This window comes from Diprion similis, chromosome 1 (genome assembly GCF_021155765.1).
Source record: "Diprion similis isolate iyDipSimi1 chromosome 1, iyDipSimi1.1, whole genome shotgun sequence".
Lineage (NCBI taxonomy): Eukaryota > Metazoa > Arthropoda > Insecta > Hymenoptera > Diprionidae > Diprion > Diprion similis.
Window position 1 is genome coordinate 1,849,603 of NC_060105.1, and position 27,997 is coordinate 1,877,599.

The 27,997-nt window shown below is 33.9% G+C and overlaps 1 protein-coding gene across 1 annotated transcript; it reads right to left on the bottom strand.

Moving 5' to 3' along the window:
• Positions 1-50: 50 nt before the first annotated feature.
• Positions 51-27,869, bottom strand: LOC124407880. The gene is made up of 8 exons (XM_046884486.1): positions 27,748-27,869; positions 27,171-27,349; positions 4,603-4,755; positions 4,332-4,472; positions 3,763-3,877; positions 2,011-2,225; positions 158-320; positions 51-95 (listed from the first exon to the last, which is right to left on the bottom strand). The coding sequence occupies exons 2-7, from the start codon at positions 27,292-27,294 to the stop codon at positions 181-183; spliced, it is 888 nt and encodes a 295-aa protein (XP_046740442.1). The 5' UTR covers positions 27,295-27,349; positions 27,748-27,869; the 3' UTR covers positions 51-95; positions 158-180.
• Between the last annotated feature and the right edge of the window lie 128 nt (positions 27,870-27,997).

Consider the following 27,997-nt stretch of genomic DNA (forward strand, 5'->3'; position numbering starts at 1 on the left):
AAAATAATAATAATAATAATAATAATAATTCGATGTTCTTACATCGGGATAAATAATGTGGGAAAAAAAAGAGAAAAGAATGAATGTGTTTATCTATCGGAAATTTGAAAGTAATATTACAGTATGTGAAAACTGTTTATAGTTGAGTGGAAATATCGATTGATTGATCGATTGATCCGTCTACGCGACGGCGGCGTCTTGAATTTCGACGGTTACGTTATTCGGTTGCGTTGCTGGTGGCGATTTGTTTGATCTCGTTGAGGTCGCTGATGCGTTTCCTGTGCTTCCTCGACTTCCTCTTCTAGACCCTGTTCGAGATCCTGCCAACATATCCCTGAATATTAACGTTATAGCTGTTGGATTATTGCCGGTGATTTCTTACTGTATCTATGAGTGCAAAAAAAAAAAAAAAAAAATATTCAACGATCCGTATATTTTGACTAAGTATCATTACGCCAAGTAATTTTGAAGATTTTTTCAATATTCAATCGTTTCAATGTATAATAGTTTATATATTAATTGCGAAAAATTCGTCATTCGTTATTTTTTACATTTTGCCAAAATTAATGTACATTTTATCTAACGATTTTGCAGAGTGTATTTAATTTTGCAAAATTTTTATTTATTATCGGCAATCAATCACTATTTTAGCTCTTTACATCCTATTTATGTTGAAGAACAATTGTTGAACTTGTAAATTTATGGACGCTTCATGGGAGGAAAAATTTACCATCGTTGAATTTTTTTATACTTAAAATCAATCTGATACTTTTTTCACTTGTTCAAATCAAGGCTGCAGTTATTCGGTCGAACGCTTCATATTATATAAATTCTTCGAATTTTGGTCGATCTTTTTTTTTTTTCATTTTACTTGGTTTTACAGTTTGAAAAATCGTTATTTCACACTGTAATTTTTTTTCCCACATTTTTGACCATTTCTAAGTTATATTTATATATAATATGAGAGCCTGCAGAGAAATTTTTTGCATGAAATAACGAGAAATTCGTATTTCATCTGTTAACCAATATTCAATATAAGTATAATAATATACAGTGTTTATAAACCCATGCATTCGTGCGGAAATTCTTACTACAGCAAGCAACTAGCTTCACGGATATAATATAACTTTGATGATCAAAAGATTCGTTCTTTGATTTGAAAACAGATTTGTCGAAAAAAAAAAAACAGGAGATAAAATCTCGACTCAACTCGCCAAAGTTGTGGCTTGGCAATAAAAAAGTATTTGGAAATGTATTTTGAGATTCTATTCGGTCTTAAAATCGATGCATTTTTTTTTTTTTACAAAATTTGAATTGAATAAAAATTTAACCAAAAACTTTTTTTATTTTTTTTACGATGATAAGAAAATTTGTCGAATGCGCCAAATAATCCCGAGAAGTTAAATTTTGCACAAAATTATAATCAATGGCCGTAATGAATTTTTTTATTTTTTTTTTAATTTTTCGATGAAGAAATCACGAACAAATCTCTGACTATATATCAGCTACGATTCTATAGTGTGTATATATATGTATATATAATCTATCAGTAGCTAATAGAGTATAAGGTCGTTATACGCAATAGATGCGAATCTATATAGAAAACGAAAGGTATACAAGAGAAAAAATAAACAAGGAGGTATACCGTAAAGATAGTATTGAGGCATCTAGATCAATCGAATAGAGAAATACAGAATCTATGTTAGTACGAGTATAGGTATATATAATATATGTATATGACGGTAAATACGTACTATTTTATTGCAGGATAGTAGGTATATATGCATAAGTAGAAGATACGTCTGTATAACGAGAGGCTATATTGCAATTGGTGTTAATAATTGTTATTTGCAGTAATAAAGTATTTTTTTATTTTTTTTTTATTTTGCTTTCTTTCTATTTTTCACTTCTTCTCTTTCTTGGTAGGTAATTTACGTATACGTATTATAGGAGAGTTAGTTATTGGGTGAAAGTTGCTTGCTTAGTAAATGAATGGATAAAAACCCGTACGGTTCACTCGTTGAGAGTTTTTCGCACCTTGCGATGCCGAGGGTGAGTGAGCCCTTAGAGACGCCACCGAGGGCTGCCTCGATGGGCCCCTTACGCTCCCTCGGGAGCCACGCCGCTCCTGTCCATGCAAAAGTTTGCTGTCCCTCAGCAGGGACACGTTCATTAAACGCGGGTTCGGCGTGTTGAATATCGTCCGGTTTTCCCGCCAACGAGCCCTAAAAAACAATCATTAATATTACAATGTCGATCAGTTTGAATTTTCCTTTTTCTATTCATTTTTTTCATACTCATATAAAGAAGATCGATCAAAAAATTTTTATCACATTTTTTTTTTTCGTTCTTCTTTAATACCTGTGAGTAGAATAGGAAGGCTTATTCTGGACAGGAACCTGCGTCCGACAATTACCGACGTATCGACGTTACCGACACTTGCCGACTTATCGACATTACCGACATTTGCCCAACATACAAACCCTTTACTAGAACGTTCAAGGGTAGGGATGTTATCGGGTGGATAAAGAAATAATCCGATGATCGGTAAAATCAGTTAGAATTAGAAAATCCCTTCGGTCCCAGCGTCGAATGTTCTAGAAAATGGTTTTGTGTCGGTAATGTAGAATTTGTGCCTAGAACCAGCCTTACTACTCTACTAATCTGTGCGTGTAAAAAAAAAATATCAACCGTATATCACTGAAGTATTCGATTAATTGCAACTTCTGTATAACGTATACAATAACAACGATATTTTTTAATTTACATCATGTTTACTACTACATTTACTGGACTGGAGAAGCGGTTTTATTATGCATTGCGTAAATATAAATCCTTTTTTCGTTCAGCTATGTGTGAATACCTTCACTATATGTATACGTATATACTAGATCTTGTATTATATGACGTGTGTAATACGGAATTGTACGCGGAATTAATGTGACTCGACGAAGGAAATGATTGATGAGGTAAGGTGGTTGGATTCTTATACACGCTAGTCTATTGCCTTGTACATATCTGATATATATGTATAAGGTTTACTAGGTAGACTGTACACATGTTTTTTCCTTACAATTTTTACATTCGAATTATACTTTTATTCGGAGCGTTTTTTCTTTCACTTTTCCTGAATCGTTCTAGTCATTCCAAATTTTTTTTCTGCAAATCAATTTTTGCATTCAATCTTTTATTTTTCAACAGCGCTTTTTCTTTTTTTTGTATGAGTATTATATATACCGTGATATTTCGATGCTCCATCAGACATCGAGTTTTTATCATTACCACCATCGTCGTGCATGGTAATTATTATCATTATTGTTATTATTGCTATTATTATCATTATCTTCTCTTCAGCGGAGAACAAGAGTTCAGATTATTTCGCCCGAGGGATTTTCGTTGATTTTCGTACTCGCTGATGTATGTATGTATGTATGTATGTATGTATCATATGTATGTATGTATGAGAAAAGCGAGATTGCAGCCTGAGGGTAGAAAAATGTGACAGATTGAGGGGGAAATGAAATTATGAAAAGCGGGCTTGAAAATATGTTCAAAACTTTTTTTCATACGCTTTTACCGTTCGTCAATTTCGTTGTACCGAAAAATTCTTTTTCCCTTTCAAGTTTTTTTTTTTTTTTTTTTGTTTTACTTCCCTCGTTTTGACGTTGCCCGAATAATGGAGGACGCAAAATGGGATTGGGAACCTTTTTTTAAAAAGTGTGTCTCGATAAATACTCACGTGTAAATAAATTGGATACTCACTTGCTGAAAAGTCTAAGCACGACGCATAATATAATGAACATTAGTGCCATGGCTACAAGAACCCAAATCATTGCTGGATCTACGTATTGTAGACTCGGGGGCTCCGTGTGCTCGGCTAAAAAATTTAATAGATTGAACAAACACGCCGCAAATTCATAACTTACGAATGACATGCGTATTATTATGCTTAGAGATATAAAAGAAATAAAACTGGCCTGACGATTAATTCTTCTCCGAAGCGAAAGTTATCGACATTTTTTTGTTGAATCGTAAGAAATTACGGTTAAAGTTTACCTCTCTTTTATATCTCTTTTCAGATTCAACTGACAATCGAGTTTAAGGTCGTGACGCATTCCTACCTTTACCGACCGAGCAGACTCATTCCTTTTCTTTCTAAATTAAGTAAACAAACGATCCCGAAAATCGGTATAAAAAAAAGAGCGAGTTTGCTCGGTCGGTAATGGTAGGAAAGGTACCACATAACCTCAATTTTCCCACATGCATGGTGAAGTAATTTTATTTCCTTTTCTTCGTTTATCTTTCGATCCGATCAGCTAATTTCGTATTACCAATGCATTCTATCTCGCCGTTGAATCGAGGTACAGGAACCATTTCGAAAATGCAGATGCATCTTCCGTCCCGGCACTCGGTCTGTTTTACCATCGATTCGCATTGTTCACGGAAGAAGCAGGACTCGTTGATGTTAGCCTCTGTAAAATTAGGTCGGAAAATATTTACAAGATACGATTACGTTCTTGAGAAAATTTTTACAGTAATCGCGCACGAAAAAAACTGATTAAAAAAAAAAAATATTCGCGGAGGGATCATTTTCGCACTTACTGACTCCGCACTTGTCGAAGTGATTCGTTGCCGGAAATTCCTCCTTGCAGTTGCACTTATTCGTTCTTGGCTCGCAGTAAGAACCGACGAAACCGCAGTCGTTGTCCTGCTGGCATTTGTCCGCGAATTTTAGCTTCCCCGGCGTCGATGGACCTGCGAAAAACCGGTTTTCTCATTATTTCATTTATTTTTGCAGACAAATCGAGGTACAAACGAATTCTGGATGTTGAAAGACGTCTCAGAGTTTACGAGAATATTAATGATAACGGTTTTAAATTGTTGTAACGAAATAGAAATAATTTAGAAACCGGGATTCAGAATCGATACATCGAACGAAGATTTCTTACAAGCAAATAAGTTTTTTCAAAAAATTATCCCTTCGGTATGGAGAAAAAAAAAAAAAAAAAAAAAAAAACACATTGATCACAAATTTCAATCAAAATAATTCAGTAATTAATAATCTAACAAAGAGGGTTGCATAATTATTTGGCAAATTTTGTTAATGTCAAATTTTTATAACATTAGCGCACTTTTTCACATCACGAAGCATATACTTTCATTTTTTCTCTTATTGTCCTCCACGTAAGTAATGGGAAAATTGTTGACCCAATTCAAGTTCGATTCACCTGAGCTTTAATAACAATATAAATATACACCTGATAATGAATTATTGAATAAAATCGCAAAAAACAACATTTTCCACAATTATTCATACCTTGTGAGGTATTATTAAAATTTCATGATATATTATATTTTACAACAAGGGTTCAGCAGCAAATACAATTTATAAACTGAGATTAAATATATTCAAACAAAGACATTTCAGAAGCGAAATAATCAAATCAAAGGGTTTAAAAATTAAAAAAAAAAACTTAAAAATTAGGATTCAAATAAGTACTTCGCTATCGAATTCGAACAAACATTATCCGATCATTCGGCTACCAATTTTCGCTACTAATTTCAACCTCGCAACAAATTTGCGCACAGAGCTGAATTCACACCGTCGAATTACACATCCGCAAAGATACGATTCTCCACCTACACACGTCTGCAACGAATATCCCACGCGACTTGTATAATACCTATACTGCAAAATCCTCCCCCCCCCCCCCCACCCACCCACCCCCTCGCGCCGTTGCAACGCCAAGTAATCAAATATTGACCGGTAAATATATGTATACATATAATGTACGTACCTATATAGACATAGACATGAAACGGTAACAAAGCCCTCATTCCCAGTGTCAACTCGAGTGCATATTTATATATATTTGCACACGTTCGTATTGCCTATAGGTACCTTGTATGTATACATATATTAAACACACATCTGAACACCACGTCACGTTGTGCTGTAGGTATTATTATATGAAAAAAGAGAAAAAAAAAAAAAATGACAAAACTTAGCACTATTTAAAGCCTCTTTTTTCTTTTATTTTAGCCTCATTATTTCTCGTGAAAATTATGTTTTTTTTTTTTTTTCATATCTCAGTCTTTTGCTGGTCACGATCAGCGCTTGACTTCTTTTTCATTTCCGGTGTGTTGAATCGTTTCGCTACCCTTGCCGTGCGGTAGGTAGGTACGTGTACATTAGGGGTGGATATGAGAATATAATAATAATTTAAGATTCTGTAGGGCCTACTACGAGCCATGCTGAGACACGCAAGTCTCCCCTCACGTGTTGCATTTTTACCAATTATCGTTATTATTACGTTATATTATTATACTTTGCAGGCTAGATTTGCTTGTGATTGTGTCAAAAATAGGGCTGAATTAAAAATATTCGGATCGTGGCTGTATTTTGGTTTGTCGGGGGTTTTCGACCCTCAGGAAATCAAGTCTGAAGTCATTTTTGAGCTGCATAGCCGGGGTTTTGAGAAAACTGCGAAATTTGACGTTTTTTACGTTTTCCGTCAAAAACTGCTGTCGATAGGTGGAAAATGACTTGATCATCGAGTAAAGCGGAAAATTCTACATCGAATTATGTTCTCATATGTCGGAAACGGTGTTTGGATAAACTAATTAAGAAAAACGAAATTATTTTACAAAAATTCCTTAGATACCGTCGATAAGTAGAATTTCTTTTTTTTCGATTTTGTTAATCCGACTCCGTTTCCTACATGTGAGAACATAATTCGATGTAGAATTTTCCGCGCTACACAATGGTCAAGTTATTTTTCATCTATCGACAACGGTTTTTTGAGGAAAATACAAGAAACGATAAATTTTTGCTGTTTTCTCGAAACCCCGGATATGCAGCTCAAAAATTACTCAAAACTTGAGTTCATGAGGTTCGAAAAACCCTCGAGTAGCATATTTTGAACTTAGAAATATTTTGACTGGACTGTGAAAAAAGTGATTCCGAAAATTGTTTCACTCTAAATTTATTATCGTTTATCTGTAGTAGGTCAATTTAGTATTTTATTTATTTTATTCTTTTCTCCTTACCTATACAAATATTCCAACAAATTATAATATTTTACTCGTATACAAGTCTTTAACCAAATAGGAAAAGATAAATCTGACTTCCGCAGAGGAGCTTGCATAAAGCTCCTTACTATAAGGCATGACGAATTTCTGGAAATTGTTGTGTATATTATATTATCCACTTCGCGTCTTTCCCCCCCCCCCCCCCCGCATCTCTTGGGGTACATAAATTTCTCCGGACGAGACGTTCGTAAAGTAACATTCACGAGTAAATAATTGAATCTGGAAAATGAATTACGAGCTATCTATATCCTAGAGATCTGGAATCTTGAAATTCCCGAGCGATATTCCGTCGCGAAAAGTAAATGCGATGAAAAATTTCAACTCGTATACTCGCTAAAAAGTGAGTTTTTCTTTAAATTTATTAGACTTAAATTCATTTGTTGAAATTCTATCCAATATTTTCTCCTTAATATTACTTCTTTTTGTGGAAATGACGAGACGTTTGTACCTGGGACCGCAAATTTCTGCACAACAATAGGCGCAAGAACAGTTCCATTGTAATATGTTACACGTTATATTATATGCCGTGTGAAGTTTTTTTTTAACTTTTTCCACCCCCGTATAACGTGACCAAGAAAAATGGGTCTACGGGTCTAATATGACGCTTCGTTTCAACTTCAAAGTCGTTTCTCGCGAATCGTTGCGAATATCTATTTCACGTTTTTTACGCCTTGCAGACGAATTTGTTTTCGCGCGCGATACTTTTTTCTCTCTTTCTTTCTTCTTTTTTCAAACCCCTTTCGCCTTTGTCGATATTTTTTTTTTTTTTTTTTTTTTTTTTTTTTTTTTTCAGCCCATTTTTCTCCACATTTCTCTCGGGCAGCAACGAAGTTTGGCACGAAGGTATATATGTATATGATATACGTAATATGTATGTATAATATTGTCGATTCTCTCCGTTCTGCAGCGTGGAAATACACCTGCGGTAAAACCGACGTCGATACACCGAAACGAGTCCTTTGGGAGCTTTAACGAAAAACGATGAAATTCAACTGATCCGTATAAAGCAGATCGCTTTTCCGTTCCGTAACATTTGCCGGTGTGTGCGGATCAATGCAAATCAATTTCCTTTACCGTACAACATTCTAAAGTTCAACGGTTATAATATTTCGTCGTAACGTCCCAACAAAAAGTTTCTAATACTTATTCGAAATTTTTTTATCTTATTCGGTCGAAAATAAATATACCTAGATAAGATACTATATACGTTGGAAAGCAAAACATGCAAATATATTATAGATAAAAACTTGTGAAAATATATGAATATTGGAAATGGATTTCAACGAAGTAGGAAATACTTATTCAATTTTGCAATTTCATCTTTAACAATCGGTTAACTTTTACTTTATTTCCGAATTTTCTGAAAAAAAAAATCTAATCCAATCAAAATATTTTATCTATTATCTATGTAATAATATTTTGAACATCATATCGCGGCAAAACCGGAATACAAAATTAGGTAAACCTTGGTAAAGTTCAAGTTTAACGAGGTATCGTGACGGCAGGGCGCGGGTGGGGGGGAGGGGGGGGGGGGGGGGGGGGGGGAGAAAAAACAAACAAACAAACAGAAAGAAAGAAGAAGAAAAAAAAAACAGGGTGATTGAGGCCCATAAAAGCGATCAATACCCGCTTCGCTGCGTCTTCAGCTTCTCCGCAATGCATAAATGTGTACGTTATATACCGACTCGGAAGTCAGTAGGATGGAAACGGGTTAACTAACATTGATAAATCGGAAATACTCGTAAGGTGAAATCGTGCAGAAAACTGCGATCATTTTGGCTCTCATTAATCATTATGGTCAACGATCTTCTTTTTTCTTATCAAATTATTTATCATACACTGACATGACACATGACACGTCATTCCTGCATACGAGAAAGTATATTCACTGCGGATGTTACGTAGTAATAAATAGTAAAAAAAAACATAAGCAAACAAATAAAATAATACACGATTCGAAATAAAAAAACGAAGTATTTTTCCTTAGATATATATATTAGGGTGGCGCAAAAAAACCGACTATTTTTTTTTTTTTTTTTTGAGTCTCGTGTGACAAAATGTTAGTTTTTGATGTTTTAAGAGCCCACTCCAAAGGACAGTTCGGAAAAAAAAATTTTTAGAGGTCACTCCACATTTTTTAAAACGTCGGAAATCGTCAAAAATCGATTTTTTTATATTTTTTTTTCTCGTTACGGTATAATTTTATAGACAAAAAAAAAAATAAGTTTCCGAAAGTTTGAATTTAAAATTTGAATGTGAAAGGTCACTCATAATTTTTTTGCAATTTTTTTGTGCATTTCTCTAGATCTTTTCGAGCGACCTTTTAATATTCATATTAAAATTTCATAAATTTATTTTCTTTAACTTAGTAAGAAAAAATCGATAACAATACACCACGACATGAATTAAAAATCAAACAAAATACTGAAAATATAATTTTTTTAATTTAATGTTTTGACGATTTTTGACATTTTTTTAAAATTTGGAGCAACCTCTTAAAATTTTTTTTTGATCTGTCCTTTAGAGTCGGCTCTTAAAACATAAAAAAAACTAAAATTTTGTCACACGAGACTGAAAAAAAAAAAATGTCGGTTTTTTGAGCCACCCTAATATACGTATAGGTATATGTATATATGAAATTTTTTAACGAAATAGAAGAAGAAAGAAATTTGAATTAACGGGGTAATTTTTTATATCTCGGATATTTTTCTAACTTAAATAATTTTCAACATATTATTCGCGATCGAATTAATTAAAGCTATCACATGTGATGTAGAGGTATGAACTGAGAATCGATAAGTAATTCTGCCGCGGTGAAATGGAAAAATCAAAATGCGGATAAAAATGTCGTCCAATTGCTCGAAGAGTTTATATATAGCTGGTTAGATTTTTTTTTTCTTCGCTACTTTTTTTTTTTTTTTTTTGCATTTCTGCACGAACGTGTACGTAATGCAGAATCGAGGCCTCGGGCACGTGACCCACCGCATTTCCATGTCCCCACCTACGAGGCAGGTATAATGCATGTCGCGGTTCTACAGTACCTTATACCTACAACACCTTCGCTCGCGAGCCGAGGAGGACTGCGTCGCCTAATGCGGACCTACTTATAGTAGGTACACGTACCTACGTATAAGTCGTCGACGTTGAACCGATCCATATGTGGGTATAAATGTACCGATGAAAATGCGGACAACGGACAACTGCTTTGTGCAATGAAAGTGAAAAAAGGTTTTTTAAGTAGCGTTGACGAATTGGGAAACAAATAATTCGTAATTGGAAGAGTAATCGGTATGAGTTATTAAAAATTATTAAATCGGGGATTGAGATTGGGAAGAAATATTAGTATAGGTATTAATTTATATCTACAAACAAGTTCTAAATTTTTAAACATTTAAAGCGTATCTACATTTTTACTTGCGATCAAATTCCTCGGAATTTATTTCGAAAATAGGGTCATTTTCAAAATTTAAAAAACCTTGAGTTAAAAATTTCGAATAAAACAGTATGAATTTTTATATTATCATTCCTGCATGGTGAATCCGTCATCTTGAATTTTGACATTGGCTGCATTTCTAGCAAACCTGAAAACCGAATTTCACTTTTCCAGTCCTCCCAACCTTTCCAAAATTACATTTATTCTGTAAAAAACAGTTCCTTTCAACATGTTTTTTTATTTACAGCGTCTCTGTCATATATGTACAATATATATTATTTTTCATGTATATGGAGCATTCCATGCCAATTCGATCACTTTTGACCCCGACCGACCCCCTTCGATTTGGCTGAAATTTTTTTATTTGGGTCAAAAGTGGTCGTTACGCTTTACTTGTACACGGTTCACCGTCTTTCAGACAATTCGATAAATTTTCGACAAAAATCTCTAACTAAAAAAAACAATAAACATAGTGCAGGTATAGATATAGTCGAATCTACAATTTTCCTACGATGAAATGGAAAATGGAGAAGAGGAAAAAATAAATAGCCATAAAAAAACACGTTGATCCAGTACTTTAATATATGTATATATATGATTCTAAGAAGTATAAGGTATAATTGCTGCGGTTTGTACATTTTACGCTATACACTATAGTTATAGCTAACTAAGGCCGAGTAAAACCTGCAGTGCGGATATATAAACGCGAGTCGTATACGTATATACCTGTGTGTGTGTGTGTGTGTGTGTGTATGTATAAGTTTGAAACGGATAATTCCTTGAGTAATTATGCGATTCTCCGACTATGAACCAGCTGTGTTTTCATGCGGACGTATATACGTACAACCTTATAACATATAAATTGAATTCTGCTACTTTGCGGATCGAAGACGGCGCAACGTAGTAGGTATATAAATTTTTAATCTTTGAAGTATAATTTTGTAATATTTTTACAATGTAAGGTTTTTTTTTTTTTTTTTTCGCTGGATTTATCCACAAGACGACTTTGTATAGCATTATTTTCTTTTTTACTTTTTTTTTTTTTTATATCCACCAACAACAACGACGACAATTAATCAATCAATCGCGAGCACGGATCCAAAGCTGTTGCGATATTGCTTCGGCTTTGATCGACGAGATCCTTTAAGTTCAAACACACGAATTGATTATACCTTCTACGGGGTTGGGAGGGAGGTAGGGAGGGGGGGGGGAGATTTTTCCACCCCTCAAAACTGTGTGTAGCTGATATGCCGCAAGCTCGGCGAGCTTTTACAAATTTTTACATTAATTATTAGAGAAGGGGGGTGAACGGGATAAGAAAAGGAAAATCGGAGAGCCGAGGGTGAATGCGAAGGAGGTAAGAAACGTTCTAATCGCGATAAAAGGCGAACGAGCACGCGAAATTATATCGTCGAAGACGGTGAAAGCCAGTCGCTTTTTGTCACGTTGTATATATGTAATACATGTATGTATATGTATAGTATTACACATATATCTATATTATTTATACGTATTATACGTATATGTATACTGGCTGCAGTGCATTATACACAGAAATAAAAGACAGAAGAAAAGATTGTACTTGTTTTTAATAGTTGCGAGAAAAAACAAAAAAAAAAAAAAAAAAAAAAAGAAAACAATCAATCAAAAACACGTACATAATTAAATAAAATTATTTGTCAAAATTAATAACAATTTTACACGTAAGATAAAAAAATGAGTAGAATAAAATTTTCACGTAACAATTATAAACTTACGAATATCGGGATTTATTTTCATCTCTCAGAATTCTTTGGATTCGCCTAATATGCATTTTTCAGCATCTCATAGATTCAAGCGCAAAATATTGTTTAATAACTATAGTCTAGCGGTTTGATCGATTAACTAATTATAACATCAACTACAATTAACTTGAGGATTTCATTTTGAAGTCTTATCTACGCACAGAGGATCATATATGTATTATTAAATTTTATAAAACACCGACAAATTTTCAGACGATTTCTTCTATATATAAGCTTAACTAGATAATTAATTTATTGCTGATCGGTTCCGTGAAAGAATTTTTGCCCAGTATTTCCAACGGAATAAAAAATCTTCGCTGTTTTTGTTCTCCGATTTCATTGTTGTTATCAAGTATCAAGTTTTGCGACTTACAAGTTTTTCACGTAATCGCCATCGGTTACTATTCGCGGTTTATTTTTGCGTTTTTTTTTGGCAGAGGGGGGGGGGGGGGGGTTGTTACAAGGTCAAAATGAAATTGAACTTTTCCGCTGCCAGCCACGTACCGCGGAAAAATATCTGATTCGTAATATTAGTAATCATTTTAATTGACAGATTGTTGAAGTTTTACAATAACAATCTGCACAATACGAAATAGATTGGAGATATCGTTGCCAGCAGTTTGTGTATTGTTTAGACAATAGGTTCGTTGACGGGATTCGTTTCCCCGTTAATATTTGTTCGAATTAATTTATTGTAAAAATTTGTTTGAAAAAAAAGAAACAAAAAAAAAAAAAAAGAAAAATTCAATTTATCATTCGAACTTTAATATTTTACACAGTTATTTCTATTTGTTGTATATTTAATAATTTTCTAGTATCAGTGATGGATTGTTTAATATCTGTCTGAGATTATTTAATATTAAAATATTGTGTGTATACATATTATTCTAATCGTACAGGGGGAGAAATAGAAAGGCACGATGTGGTGAAATATGGACGAAAATTGGTGGGAAAGGGAGAAACGTGCGTGACCAAGTAATCACATTTTCACGCGTAACACAAAAGGTAATGGAGCTGAGTATTTTCCAACTCGTTATACGATCTAATTATTACGGTCTGCTTAATTTCAGTTAAAATGAAAAACAACAATAAAGAAAAAAGAAAAAAATGAAAAGAAAAGGAAAGAAATAAGGGCGTTAAACGAAACGAATGAAACGTCAAAAACGAGATGTAAAACGAACGGTTTGTCGTTACTGCTGCTGGGTGAATTTTTTATTAAGTAACGTGTAATTAAATACCGGTAAATGTAAAGTAAATAAATAAATTTTCTAGTGAGAATAGTTTGATACAACCGTAGGTAAAAAAATAAATAAAAAAATTTCGCGAGTCGATCTGCCAAAAAGGTGAGAAAGTCCTTTGATCATGCCGCAAACTCGGCTAATTTGTCTCGAGACTCTTTTTTCTTCTTTCTTAATTACTTTTTACACGTATACGTATGTGCACTCGAAAACTTGCTATCCAATTAGACGAATCTCGAGACTTGACCCACTTAAAGAATCGTGAATTACATGTATATACATGTATATGTATATGTATATATATATATATATATACATACGAATGCATTTGTGCACTTGTTAAGTAAGTATATCCTGTATAACAATGCATAGTTTCGCGGCCTTTCTTTTACGACTATGTACAATATGTGTGTATACATATATGGGGTATTCCACGCCAACTCGATCAGTGTTAAACCCCGGCCACCTCGAAATCATTTCATGTTTTTTCCTAATATTCTGTTTGGTAAAAAATGTGACCTGAATTTTTCTAAAAATTTTTTTTTTTACATAAAACGTATATTTTTTATAAATATTTGAAGTCGATTGCGAACGCCCATTTTTTTTAATCTAAAAAAATTCTTTAAAATCCCGTGAATGACCCCCCCCCCCCCCCCCCCGTGGGCCGAATTCTTTTTCTATTTTTTGATCACCTAATTCGAAATTTTTGAATTCTTAAACCCAAAATTATCTTCACTAACTTGAGTGGCGCATCATCGAATTGGTGAAATCGAACTTTTACAAGTAAATCGACCCTGATTTGACGCTTATGATTTGATCCAGTGTTAATTTTGAGTTTAAGAATTCTTAAATTCTGAATTAGGTGATGGAAAAAAAAAAAAAAACTAGAACAAAAATTCGGCCCACGTTTACCTTAACGGTGGGATGTTTTCTGTCATTCGCTGGAATTTTGAGAATTTTTTCAGATTTAAAAAAATGGTCATTCGCAATCGACTTCAAATATATATGTATAAAAATTAACGGTTTCATAAAAAAAAGATTGAAAAAAAATTAAGTTCGCGTTTTTTTACCGAGTAGAATGTTGGAAAAAAAAAAAACAATAAATGATTTTGAGATGATGGAGGCTTAACAATGGTCGTGTGTATGTGTGTGTGTGTGTGTGTTGGTGGGTGTGTATTAACAATAAAGCTGTTGCGAAATATCTAATCAACGCTACAGCTGGCGCACAAAGAAAGATATGAAAAGAAGAAAAATAAGAAGAAGAAGAAGAAGAAGAAGAAGAAGGGAGAGAAACACCGATTTTCCTTAACACTAAGAAAGTCTTCCGATTGCGAACTTATACAGTATGGTGTTATATATATTATATATATATATGGCACTCGAGCCGAGCGAATATGTAATACACACATATATATATATATATATTTTCATGCCTATTGCCTCACTTTATAAAATATTGTTACAAAGGGTAAAATCACCCGCTTTACCCCCTTTTCTAATGATCTAGTAGTCGGCATGTGACGCAAGAAAACTAAGTCTTCTTATGTCATCAAATGAATAAGGTTGCTGCGTCAACCGCTATTATTGTAAAAACAGATCTGTTTCAGACTTTGAGCTGATAACACGTTCTTTACCCCAAATACATTTTACTCAAAGCATATTTCTCATTTAGCGCCTTTTAATTGCTCACCTAACTAAGCTTCTTACCCTCGTTTTATTCGTTACACCAAAAAGTGTAACAATATTATATGTAAACATATGTATACGGTAGATCAATACACAGGTACTATACCTATGTATAATACATATAGGTATGGAAATCGAACGTTCAATCTCACGATGAATTTTATGCGAAAAATCGAGGAACATATTTGCTGTATGTACCTACTTTGTTGAGGGGAATTTCATTTTACCATAAATCGGTATATATGAAGTGTAAACAATATATACCTACAGTACACACGTATCATTTACATACGTATATATATATATTTTACTGATTTTTTATGTCAACTTTCTTTTTTTTTTTTTTTTCCTCTTCTTCTTACGTACCTTAAAAATTTATTTTTTAACCTCGAAAAAACGAAGCCTCGCGAAAGCGAAACTCGGTAGTAAAATTGTAAACAGTGAAGAATCTGGTTTCGAATTTTTCAAACACCCGGAAAGAATTATATCGAAAACTATCTTATTTTAGCTTCATTTTGCAGATAATCAAATTTTCTGTTCAAAAAAAAGGAAAAAAAAAAAAAAAAAAAAAATTCCGAGACTACTAATACAATTAAATATTAATCTTGTATTCGATACGAACTTTGAAAATTCAGGACCTTTGTCTCGACCTTTCTTTTTTTTTTTTATAGGAAAATTTAATTTTTAACAGCTTCCCAACTTGTTTAGTTTTCGAAATACATATTTCGGTTTAGAGTACTTGAAAAATTTAAACCGGATGAATAATCTTTTAGAATTTTGCCTACCAAGTTCCACGTTTAACGAGGCTATACGTTCGAGGCTAAATACTAAATTTTCGAAGGGTACGTTAGAAGAGAAAAAAAGGTTAAGAAAAGTAAAAAAAAATAAAATAAAAAAAAAATTACTACTATACTTGTCATGATTTTATACGCCATGATTTTATAGGTTGTATTATTTAAGTACCTTTCTATCCTGGATCGGGAAAAAATTTACACGGTGATAAAATTCGGTACATATGATATTATCAGCTTTATATGCACGCGCTGCACTTCCGGTTTTAATACCCAAGAGGTATAATCTAATGTTTATCTTATCATTTGATCGATCATTTCCTCGTTATTATTACACTTACGTACGCGAATAGACTGAGAATCAGACTGGCGGTTCGTTTTTATTTTTGTTATTATTATTGTTTTTATTATCATTATATCATTATTCGTTTACCCATCGACACGCAGTCATTTTACACACGTCTCGTAATCGTTATAAAATGATTCCAAATTTTTTTCATAAATAATAAGAAATTAATCTGTTTATATAATAACTTCGTACATCGATAAATTTTCATTTAAGTCGTCGGAGAAGAATTTATCCACTCATTATAATTCGTAAGTTGTTTTTTTTTCCCCTTTGCTTCGCTTTGCTTGATTCCTGGTTTTTTCCTCCTCCGCCTCCTCCTCCTCCTTTTCTTCTTCTTCTTCTTCTTCTTCTTCTCTTTTCTCAAAAAATTTTTTTATCCCCGTTTACGAACACGCACGCGGTTCACCTGCACGCGCAACACGACTAGATTACAAGCTTGCAGTTGTTTCTCTAAATTATTGAAAAAAAAAAAACAGTAAAGGTGTCGGAATAATAATAACAACAACAACAATAATAATAACAACAACAACAAGTAATAAACAATGATCATTTTTATCGGAGGAAAAACAAACCAATAGATCATTTCAAGTTTATCACGGCGATGCGCGGAGGACTTCAGCTCCCAATAAATCATCGTGTCGTTGCCGTTTATTTTCCCAGCTACAGGAGCTGATAGTCCGCGCTGATTGACGTTGCGAGTTTTTTTTTTTCTACTATTATTATTATCATCATTTTCTTTTTGCTTCGTCCTTTACCTTCTGCGACTTTTTCCTTTTCTTCATCTTTTTAATATTTTTTTTATATTTTGTTTAGATTCTTTCTTTCCGCATCCCGTCACGGTGACGTCAAACGTGACGTTTTTTTTTTTTGTGGTTTTTGTTATATACTTACGGTCGTGCGGATCAGGGGTGAAAAACAAAATATATATTTATAAACAAAAAACAAGAGAATAAACGAAAGCTTAAGTCACCGATTCGCTAAGTTTGACTGATTTATTAGGCACACTATTATATATATGGGCTTGCAGGGGAAAGGTGTAATAAATAACAACAAGTCGAGGCTTTACTTTTTTACATCTTGTAAAATTTACGGCTTCCATGCATACCGATGGTGAGATTCGTTTTGATGTGGCGTGGATTTTTTTTTTCTTTCCTTTTTTTTTTTAATTCTAACTCAAGAAATTTTGCGTCACGGACCTTTTGCGGTGTTTCGATTTCGAAAGAGCCTTGCTTTGGGATGAAATCGATATCGCAGAACTGATATCTGCGGCTTACGATTTATTCGCTGATTGCGAGTCGAGGGTTTTATTCGTAGACACACGTTAGGATCGGGGTTGGTTTATTCGATGTATTGAAACCTTGCGTGCAAAACCTTTTCTCGCTGATTTTATTGCGTGTCTGCTTCTTCGAATCCCAATATATATATATATATATATATATGTTATATATATATATTTATTTATTTATTTATTTATTTACTTGTATAGCGCGACTCGTAATCGATTCTCGCGTACAAATGAACCTTTCAAAAAATCTTGTGAAGTTTAATACTATACGTGTATCCCGTGATTAGTACTAGAGTTGTAAAGAAAATTGGAAAGAATTGTTTACGTCATTAAATAGATAAACGATTTAATAGATGGACAGATAATATTATTATGAAAATTTTATTCAACTTCGTAACGCTAAAGTTTGTTTTTGCGAAATCACGTTGAGGACGAGAATCGTGGTTTCAGGGATTTAAGAAAAGTTTCAAGAGAAGTTCCGACGCTTGTGTTTTTCTATAAATACCTAACCGATCTAACGTAAGCTTAAATACGCCTTAGTTGAAGAGTTTGAAAAGCTTTAGAAGGTAAAAAATACATTTGTGGTTTTAACTGACAAACGTTTTACACTGATGCAGATTTGAAAACTTTATTTGTCCGAGCTCCTCATGCCAACCGCAATCTTTCCTTCCCCGAGAGCCGCCATCATTTGCATCCAGTTTACTGTTTGTACAGCTAATCCGCAACTTCGAGTTTCTACTAGTGTTTATGGAAGTGAAGACTCGTTTGATACGCTTTTTAAACTCCTCGAGGCACTCCTCGAATATTAACCACTAAGAGTTACTCGAGTAAACTTCAACTTTAACTTTAACTTTGTAAAGGTGAATTATAATTAGTGACGATGAGAAATAAGAGGAAAGAAGAAGAAAAAATGATAGAAATTAACTGATATTTGTTTAACCCTTTCCGTCATGGTGAATCACCCAGTTTTTTGGTGTTAAAACGTCTTTCCAACCATTTTTAATCACGGTTTTTACAGTCTTTGGGTTTAATGTACTTCCAACTTTGCTTAAAAAATTTATTTCACTCGAAAAATGTATCGATTCATTTGTTAACAATAAGCAATCACCCAAAAAGTCCTTGTTTTTTGGTAAAAATTCATTTTCACTTCCGAATCTGTACCGTTTAGATATCGGAGTTTTTGGGGTCACTGATTATGAATCCGGCATTAGATTTCCAAAATTCAAAATGGCGGATCTAATATGGCGGGCATAAAATTTTTTAAATTCATTCATCTTAAAAATTTGATATCTACCATATTGCATCCACCATTTTGAGTTATGAAAATCCAATGCCGAATTCGTAATTAGCGACTCCAAAAACTTTTGGAGATTAATTTTTATCAAAATCGGTCGACACAATTAATTCGTAGCTGAAAGGGTTAATTAAAGATTTATTTTTCACCAAATTTTCAATCAGGTTCAAACGTGGTTCTCCATTTTATTCTTGCATTGCTAATTCTATTAAGGAGAAGATTTTTTTGTTTGTTTGCTTCTTTCGGTATTTTTATTATTATATTATAATTATATTCGTATATTACACGATCAATAAATTCTTGATTTGTAAATGGAAATAACGGGGAAAATTCGTGTTCCCGATTATAATCGAAGGTTGAATTTTGACGAAATTGACAATTTTGTAAACGTCGCAATTTTTCATTCGTCATATAACCGACGTACATGCCTAAGTGTAATTATCGCATAAAACGGATCGTCTCGCGACGTCGTTACGCGATATTATGTCTACCCTTAAATGAAGCTAAATTACGGTAAATTGAATGATTGATCCGGCACTAAAAATTCTCAGCGTTCTATTACCGTCAAGGCAACTGTTTTCAAACAACGCAAAAAATTACAATTACGTATAATGAATATTTTTTTTTAAACTTACGAATTATGCTTTAAACGTTTTTCGATCTTCCCTTAGCTCTCAATTTTCTTTGGCCACTAAGCTAAAAATAATCTACGCATCGATTAATCACATAGAAAAAAATAATTTATCGATTGTTTCATATTTTTTCAAAACGGTGCGTTTAGAATCAAAATCGTATAAATTTCAGTTCGTAATCTTAACGACAGAAAAGTTTTTTTCATAATTTAATACCTTCATTCGAAATCTTTTTCAATTTCATCTTTCACTTATTGCTGAGTGATAAAACCCAAAAATCGATTGCCAGGAAAAAATAATCGAGTCGATCGATTAACCGCATTTAAAAAATAATCGATTTTACACGATTAATCAAATAAAAAAATAATCGACTTGATCGAAAATCGATTATTTTCTGTCGTATTTAGACTCGAAACTATTTCAACTCGGATCCTCTTGAAATTTCACCGCGAAATCGAAACGCGTCCGTCCATCATCGCTGACTCACACTACTTACAGTCCTCAAATCACTTCGACGAACCGAGCGTTTTGCTTTTCTACTTGTTCCGTCTGACCCACGAGTCTGTTTCTACTGCAACTCGACAGGCTGACTCGACGCCTGCAAACTGATTTTGCCAAATTTTTTTATTTATTCTTTTTTTTTACAAACGTTGTCGTGAAACGCAATTCCGTCATTTACAATTGCATTTTTTTTTTTTTTCATTCATACTCTATAGAGCGACAGTCTGAATACCGGAATTCAAAATGCTTGATGGAACAGAGACTAAAAGCTTTTTTCGTATCACTACGAGCTTATCTCGCTGTCGTTACATTTTATCTTATTGTAAAGCTTTTTCTTTTTCTTTTTCTTTTTCTTCCTCTCTCTCTTTCTCTCCAAGGCTGAATTGTGACTCAATATTTCGCGGAATTTTTTACCGCCGCCCACGCGATTGTTATCGAAAATTATAACCACGGGCAAGGTGTAAGATCAGGAAAGTACGAACGATTTGAACTTTCTGAAACTCCTTACCTCGCTGCTTGGCGAGATGATCTATCTACTCGCCTTGCGATTTTCAAATTACGTCACACCGGTAAGTTTCTTTTTTTTTTTTTTTTTCTTCTTTTTCTACCTTTATTTCAGCTCCCCAAGGTTCAACTTCACTTAAAACACGAAATAGCAATTACTAATGAAGTTCTACTCGTACATTATGTAGTAGAAAAAATATGCGATTATGTTTGAAATTTTTACACAAAATTTGGTTTTAATGTATTCAGGATTTCGAGTTATGTATAGAAAAATGTGTGTTATAGAAAAATTCTTTTATCTTAACCTCGCATGTATTTTTGTGATCAAATGTTAAATTATATAAATTTTGAAACTTCCCGCATGCAGTTCTATATTGTGCAAAATTTTCGCGCAAAGATTATTCGCGATATTCGAATATTGCATATATTTCTACACAACGATTCTAACGAACCGAGTCTAACTGCAAATGTAATAATTAGCGTCAGATACGGTCATTAAACTTACCCATCAATTAATTATTACAAAAAGTTTATAATTTATGCTTATGTTTATACTTTTTCAAGGGATACACTCCTTCGGCCGATGCCATGCGGTCTAATTATTTGATATTTCACCCTTTTCACCTCGCATGCAGCAGCGGCTTGAATAAGCTAATTCGTTCCGTCCGTTTATAATATTTCGGTTCACCTGCACCTCGACAGCCACTCGTTCGAAATTAATTAATTAACCTGCACGCATCCTTTGGATTTTTACCCCTGCTTTAAATTTTCCCTGGAATTGAGCGGCTGTAAGTTAGCAGCCCTGGTATAGAAAAGATCTCGCGTAGTTCATTTTTTGAAAATTCTTTTTGATGTAAAAAGATGGCGCGGGAGTGAAGTTCGAAATTTAAAAAGTTCCCAACGAGTCCGAAATTTGGAGTAAAGAAATCAAATTTTGACGAAACAAGAAAAATTTAATTATACTCACAAATTTCGATAATTCAGATTTTCGAAATTTCTCATTCTCTCGCCATTTCGTAACTTTCAACGTCGATTTTCGAAACTTCATCGGTTCACCAAAATCCAATTTCCTTTTCTCAAAGTTTCGCTTTGACAAAAAATTCCAAACTTTCCGTTTTCGTATCTTTTCAAATTCGGAATTTCAACCCTGCCTCGAATCGCGGATTAAAATCTATAGGCGTGATAATAATTGTTGCTCAATTTACCGTCTATTAAACATCATTATAGCAGCTTATGCGAGGAAATTACCGGCTGTTATATGTATACTCTATTCGTATACATATATACAGTGTGTATAGACACGATGTTGAACACAGTTGTTATCTAGGCCTCGTCTTCCGTTGTTTGACCACCGACGCCGTTGGGTCCGTCGACGACTTCCTTCGATAGAATCGAGTTCATGACATAAGGCCAATTTCACAGAGTTAACCTCTCGACCACTTTGTCAGGCAAATATTACCTCCTCCCCCCTCCCCCTTGCCCCCTCCTCCTATCCCTGCGGCTCGTTTCTCATTTTCTACAACCGCGGATGATTTATGTAGAAAATATTACTTTTTTCCCCTCTGATTCTTGTTAACGTTCTCCGTCTCTCTCTCTTCCTCTCTTTCTCTCTCTCTCTCCCTCTCTCTCTATCTCTCTATCTCGCTTCTTTCTTAATTTATTTTTTATTCAAAATTTTTTCATCTGTATCTAAAACGAAGAATGTACAATTTATTTGTTGTTGTGTAAAAACATGAACAATTGATTTGTATTCAAATAACAAAAATTTTTTATTTCTTTATCTAGGAAGTAATTTTTTTCCCTCTCTCTCTCTCTCTCTCTCTCTCTCTCTCTCTATCCCTTTTTCTCTCTATCTTACGTACGATTCATAATTGCGATTTTGAACTCACGCAGGAGTGAGAATAAATAGATATATTAGGGTGGCGCAAAAAAACCGACTATTTTTTTTTTTTTTTGAGTCTCGTGTGACAAAACGTTAGTTTTTGATGTTTTAAGAGCCCACTCGAAGGACAGCTCAGAAAAAATTTTTAAGAGGTTGCTCCAAATTTTAAAAAATGTCAAAAATCGTCAATAAATTAAATTAAAAAAATGATATTTTCAGTATTTTGTTTGATTTTTAATTCATGTTGTGGTGTATTGTTATCGATTCTTTCTTACTAAATTGAAGAAAAAAATTTATGAAATTTTAATATGAATATTAAAAGGTCACTCGAAAAAATCTAATGAAATGCACCAAAAAATTGAAAAAAAATTATGAGCGACCTTTCAAAATTCAAATTTTGAACTGAAACTTTCGGAAACTTATTTTTCTTTTGTCTATAAGATTATACCGTAACGAGAAAAAAAATTAAAAAAAAAAAAAAATCGATTCTTGACGATTTCTGACGTTTTAAAAAATGTGTAGCGACCTCCTAAAAATTTTTTGTTGAACGGTCCTTTGGATTAGGCTCTTAAAACATCAGAAACTAACATTCTGTCACACGAGACTAAAAAAAAAAAAAAAAAAAATAGTCGGTTTTTTGCGTCACCCTAATATATATGTATATATTTTTTTTTTTTACGTAATATTGGCCGCGTTAAATTGCGCAGAGTTTGAAATTTTCTTTTAGAAAACTTTAGGGGGGAAAGAGGGACGGTTAGAGAAGTGTTTAAATGTTCAAAGTACGAAGCGCACGGTTTTGCGGTGAAAGAGAAGCTGGAGTGGAAAGCTTTGTGAAGGTAAGATGCGGGGCTAAGTGTATAACTTTTTTACGGAGTAGCGGTGCTGACTCTGGAATATCGATCGTGCGAATCCAGACTCGAGTTCTCGCTTATTCGCTGCTGCTGCCATACTACCTATATAATATGCGTCACGGGAAAGGGACGCATTTTTTACCTACCTTTGCTATTTTCGCCAAGAAGGAAAAAGAAGATAAAGAAAAAGAAGAAATATATTTCATTTGATGATTCGATTTTCCAAATTTACACCAATCTTTCGCCGTTTTTATTTTTTATCACATCTTTGCAGAGTCTGTGTCTCACTTCTACACGGATTTTCCACCATTTTTACAAAGAACCAACTTGTGTACACCTTTGGTTTTCTTTCTTCTTCTTCTTCGGTACTTTCAAATTCTCAATTTTCCAGGGGTAAGAAAGAAAAAAAAAAAAAAATTGTTTCAAAATGGTGACATTCGTGTTTACTCATTAATCATTATCAGATTCGTTCGCAATACATATTACACAGTCAGGAGTGTGAAATTGTGATGAAAAAGTCGAGTTTCACGATCTAAAATTCCGTTGTAATCTGTAGGGTCGAAGGAAAAAAATGGAAGATAATAAACCGGCTATATGGAGACGGAAATAAATCCATTTAGTGGGTATCATATACTGCGTAGTATTACATAGATATATATATATATATATGTATATATTATATCTATAGCATGGCGATGAGAGGAGTGGCGCAGATCGCGAACAGCCGGGAGGAATAAGAGGGACCCTTGACTGTAAACCCTTTTAAGTGCGGAGGCGTAGATCCCGGGCAACGTCACGTTTCCTCTCCCCCTTCCCTTCCCTCTCCCCATCTCCCGCTTCCTCTTCCTCTTGTAGAGAATGATGGAAAATTCTCGGAGTCAGTGATCGATCGATTTGATCGATGTCAATACACGCAGTTTGTCAATTCGTTTTTACGAGCCAAATTTTGTTCTTCTTTTCATCCGATCTGCGCTCTCAATTTCTTTCTCGGTTTGATTTTGTTCGTAGAAATTAATTGGGCGGGTCGGGAGGGGGGTGGGGGGTGGGGGGAGGGGGGAGGGGGGGGGGTGAAGAAGGGATATTATTTGTTATAATATACTTGCTACGTTATGATTATTTACACAGTCTTCTTAGCTAAGATTTTTCTTATTGTATTAATAAAAACGCTTTTGTTACTTACCCCGTGAAAAAATTTTTTTTTTTTTTTTTTTTTTACTTTGAATTAGCAGGATTTGCCAATTTGCGTCATTGCGTCTAATGCGGCGAGAAATGAGAAATTTGACGAGTAGAATATGTTTGCGTTTTCAATCCTCGATTCGAACCTTAAAGCAAAGTGTTCACTGTCTCTTCTCCATAGGTATCTAAGGATCTTATTGTTAAGATTTTCCCGAACGTAAAATGTCGAAGTGACATCTCAGCAACACGTCAGACGTTTCAAGTTAACTACAAGTATCTACATACTTACAATAGATGCGGCGAAAGAAACAAGCCAGCAGTGATTAGGTGAACAATGGCTTGTTGTTATCGACAACAGCTTTACATACATACATATATATATATATACACATATATTATATAATGCATATATGCAAGTATGTACTTGAAACGCAACACAATATTATAAGGGCTGATTCGAATACGACTTGACGTGCAATATTACCCTTATGAGCCGTGTGAATGGGGAAAATTTCAATACCGTTAATTTTTCCTGCAGTCACCGAGGAAAGTGATTGCGAATTGTAATTATTTATACACAATTAACAGGTATACAGAATTGAATTCGATGATGGTTCGATGAATTTCACGAAGTTGAAGTTGTTTAACGCAATCGCAAAGAAACATGGAGTGAAAAAAAAATTACTCTCTTCTCAATTTCATCAAGATTTCCAAATATATGAATGTGTGTGTGTGTTTTTTTTTTTCTTTTTTTTTAACGTTACTGACTTCATCACGATTGAATTTTGGTCGATAAGATCGATAACTTTGAAGTCGATAAGGTCGAAAAAAAAAAAAATAATGATTGCGGTGTTGGTGATTTGTTTTTTTTTTTTTTTTTTTTTTACTTTTTTTTTTTTTTTTACTTTTTCCTCCCACAATCTCTGTTTTCGTTCAAACCGCGCACTTCTTGTGGAATATTTTCATAGATTTTTTTGCATCGGCAAAATAAAGTCAGCGTTGAATGAATAAAAAAAAATTGATAAAGAAGGAAAAAAAAAAACTTTGATATCTATATCGAAGTGTCTGAAACGCTTGTACGATGATACTTAATATATATTCATCATCGAGTCTAACATTTGAGAGTACAAAAGTGAAAGTTGTTGACTATATATAATAATAATAATAATAATATATACATTTATCAAGTATGCACAGTAGACTGTATCAAAAAAATTAACTTTTTTTTTTTTTAATGGTATACTGAAAATATTGTTCAAGATGACGAAAAAGAAATACCATAAGAATTTCAGATTTTAATATTGATATTTAGAGGTGCCTCATCGCGATTTTCTACTTTCCATAAGAATAACATGGCAAAAATTGTTCTTGCTCCTTGCGATTTTTATAACTAGATAACGACGCGTCGTACAGAAAATTCATAAACATGTTTTTGTAGGAAATTGAACGTTTTACAAAAAAGGTGCCTTGTCATTTTACGATAAATCTACTCCTTCAAAAGTTATTTGAGGTCCTTTGTTGATGTTTGACCTCAAATAACTTTTGAAAGAATAGATTTATCGTAAAATGACAAAAGACATTTTTTGTAGAACGTTCAATTTCCTACAAAAGCATGTTTACCAATTTTCAGTACGACGCGTCATTATCTAGTTATAAAAATCGCAAGGAGCAAGAACCATTTTTGCCATGTTATTCTTATGGAAAGTAGAAAATCGCGATGAGGCACATCTAAATATCAATATTAAAATCTGAAATTTTTATGGTATTTCTTTTTCGTCATCTTGAACAATATTTTCAGTATACCATAAAAAAAAAAAAAATAGTCAATTTTTTTTATACAGTCTAAATTGCACAGTGTACTATATACCTACTCATACTCATACATAACACGGCGAATGATCTCTTGGCGTTATTATTAAAACGGTGTTGTTATCGATTACGTGTGTTACTCGACGAGAGAGAAGGAGAGAAAGAGAGAGAGAGAGAAATAATAGCGCTGGCTGGCTGACTGCAGTTACAGCGACACAAGGACTGAAATCATCGTTGTTTATTCAAAGTACGTTACACAAATAAACAAATAGTCCTGTTAATCGCAAAGACGTAAGATAATAACTCTATTATATCCCCATAGTATGTGACAGTTGGTGCATATGCGGTAATTATAACGAACGTACGTGTGTTGTGTTTTGTATTAATTGATCTCAGCATGTCATCCACATTACATGGACTTATACTTACTAAAGGGATGTGTTTTTTTTTTCTTTTCTTTTTTTTTTTTTTTTTTAATAATCAAACCTCGAACGTCATCGGTTGTTTGTTCGATCACAGGCGAAACCTTCTCACCTTTTTTTCACTTTATTAGTTTACTTTTATCTTTTTCTATTCTTCAACGCGGCACGATACGAGAAATTTTGCCAAAAAATAACGCGAAATTTATTATCACTGTATTTAATTATCACACCTTAACGAACAAAACGCGTATATATAAGATAGAATTGTAAAAAAAGATATCCAGCAATTAATTATCGTGGCATATGTTTATTTATGGGAGTACGGTTAGTTATTTCAACCCTTCAACGAGAAGAATAGAAAAAACTCGTCTGCCTAGGTGAAAAAGGGAAGGGTTGGAAAAGAAAAGGAAGGGAAGGGGATGTTGCCGGTGTAGGACTCACCTTGCGGCGGTGTCGTTATCTCGGAAGGATCCGGCGCCCCGATAACTGGCCGGGACAGCAGCAGCCACCAGGAACCAACGAGGAGGACCCGGAGGGCGCAGCTTCGTCGTAACGACGCAGTCATTTTATAGGCAACAGCAGCTCTGATCACATCTCTTATTTACATTACACACTCGCAGCTGCAATTGTTATAGGAGATAGAAAAAAGAAGAAGAAGAAGAAGAAGAAGAAGAAGAAGAAACAGAGATTAATTCAATATCCTCCTACTCCCCCTCCTCCCGTTTCTTCTTCTTCTTCTTTTCTCCCACCGTTATATTTTATGTACGTCGTCGTCGTCACCCTCAAAATCACAGAGTATCGAGTATATATCACCTTTACTCTTTCAACTCGTATCATATGTTTATATACCCGTCTGTTTGTCTCTGTCTTTCTTTTTTTCTTTCTTTGTTTCTTTCTATGTGGGGTTGGTTGTAGGTATGTTTCACGTTTAATGGGAATGGCGAAATGGGATAGGACGAGCTTCAATCCTTGCTATCAAGAAGACCTCATATTTTATAACCGCCTTTCGGCCACACACCGATTCACCGGCTCTGCATGCGGCTGCTGCTTATACGATATACGAGTAACATCCGCACATTCGATATCCACTTTTATACTGCGGCACTCCACTCCGAATGCCGTGGTCTTGCGGGTGGGTAACGAATTTGAAAATTCTCTTTTTTTCCCCTCCTTGGCCCCACGATTATAGTGTTTTTACTTTGTTTGTTTGTTCGTGTTTTTTTTTTCTAATTTAAAAAAAAAAATTTGTTTATTGTTGTTTTTTTTTT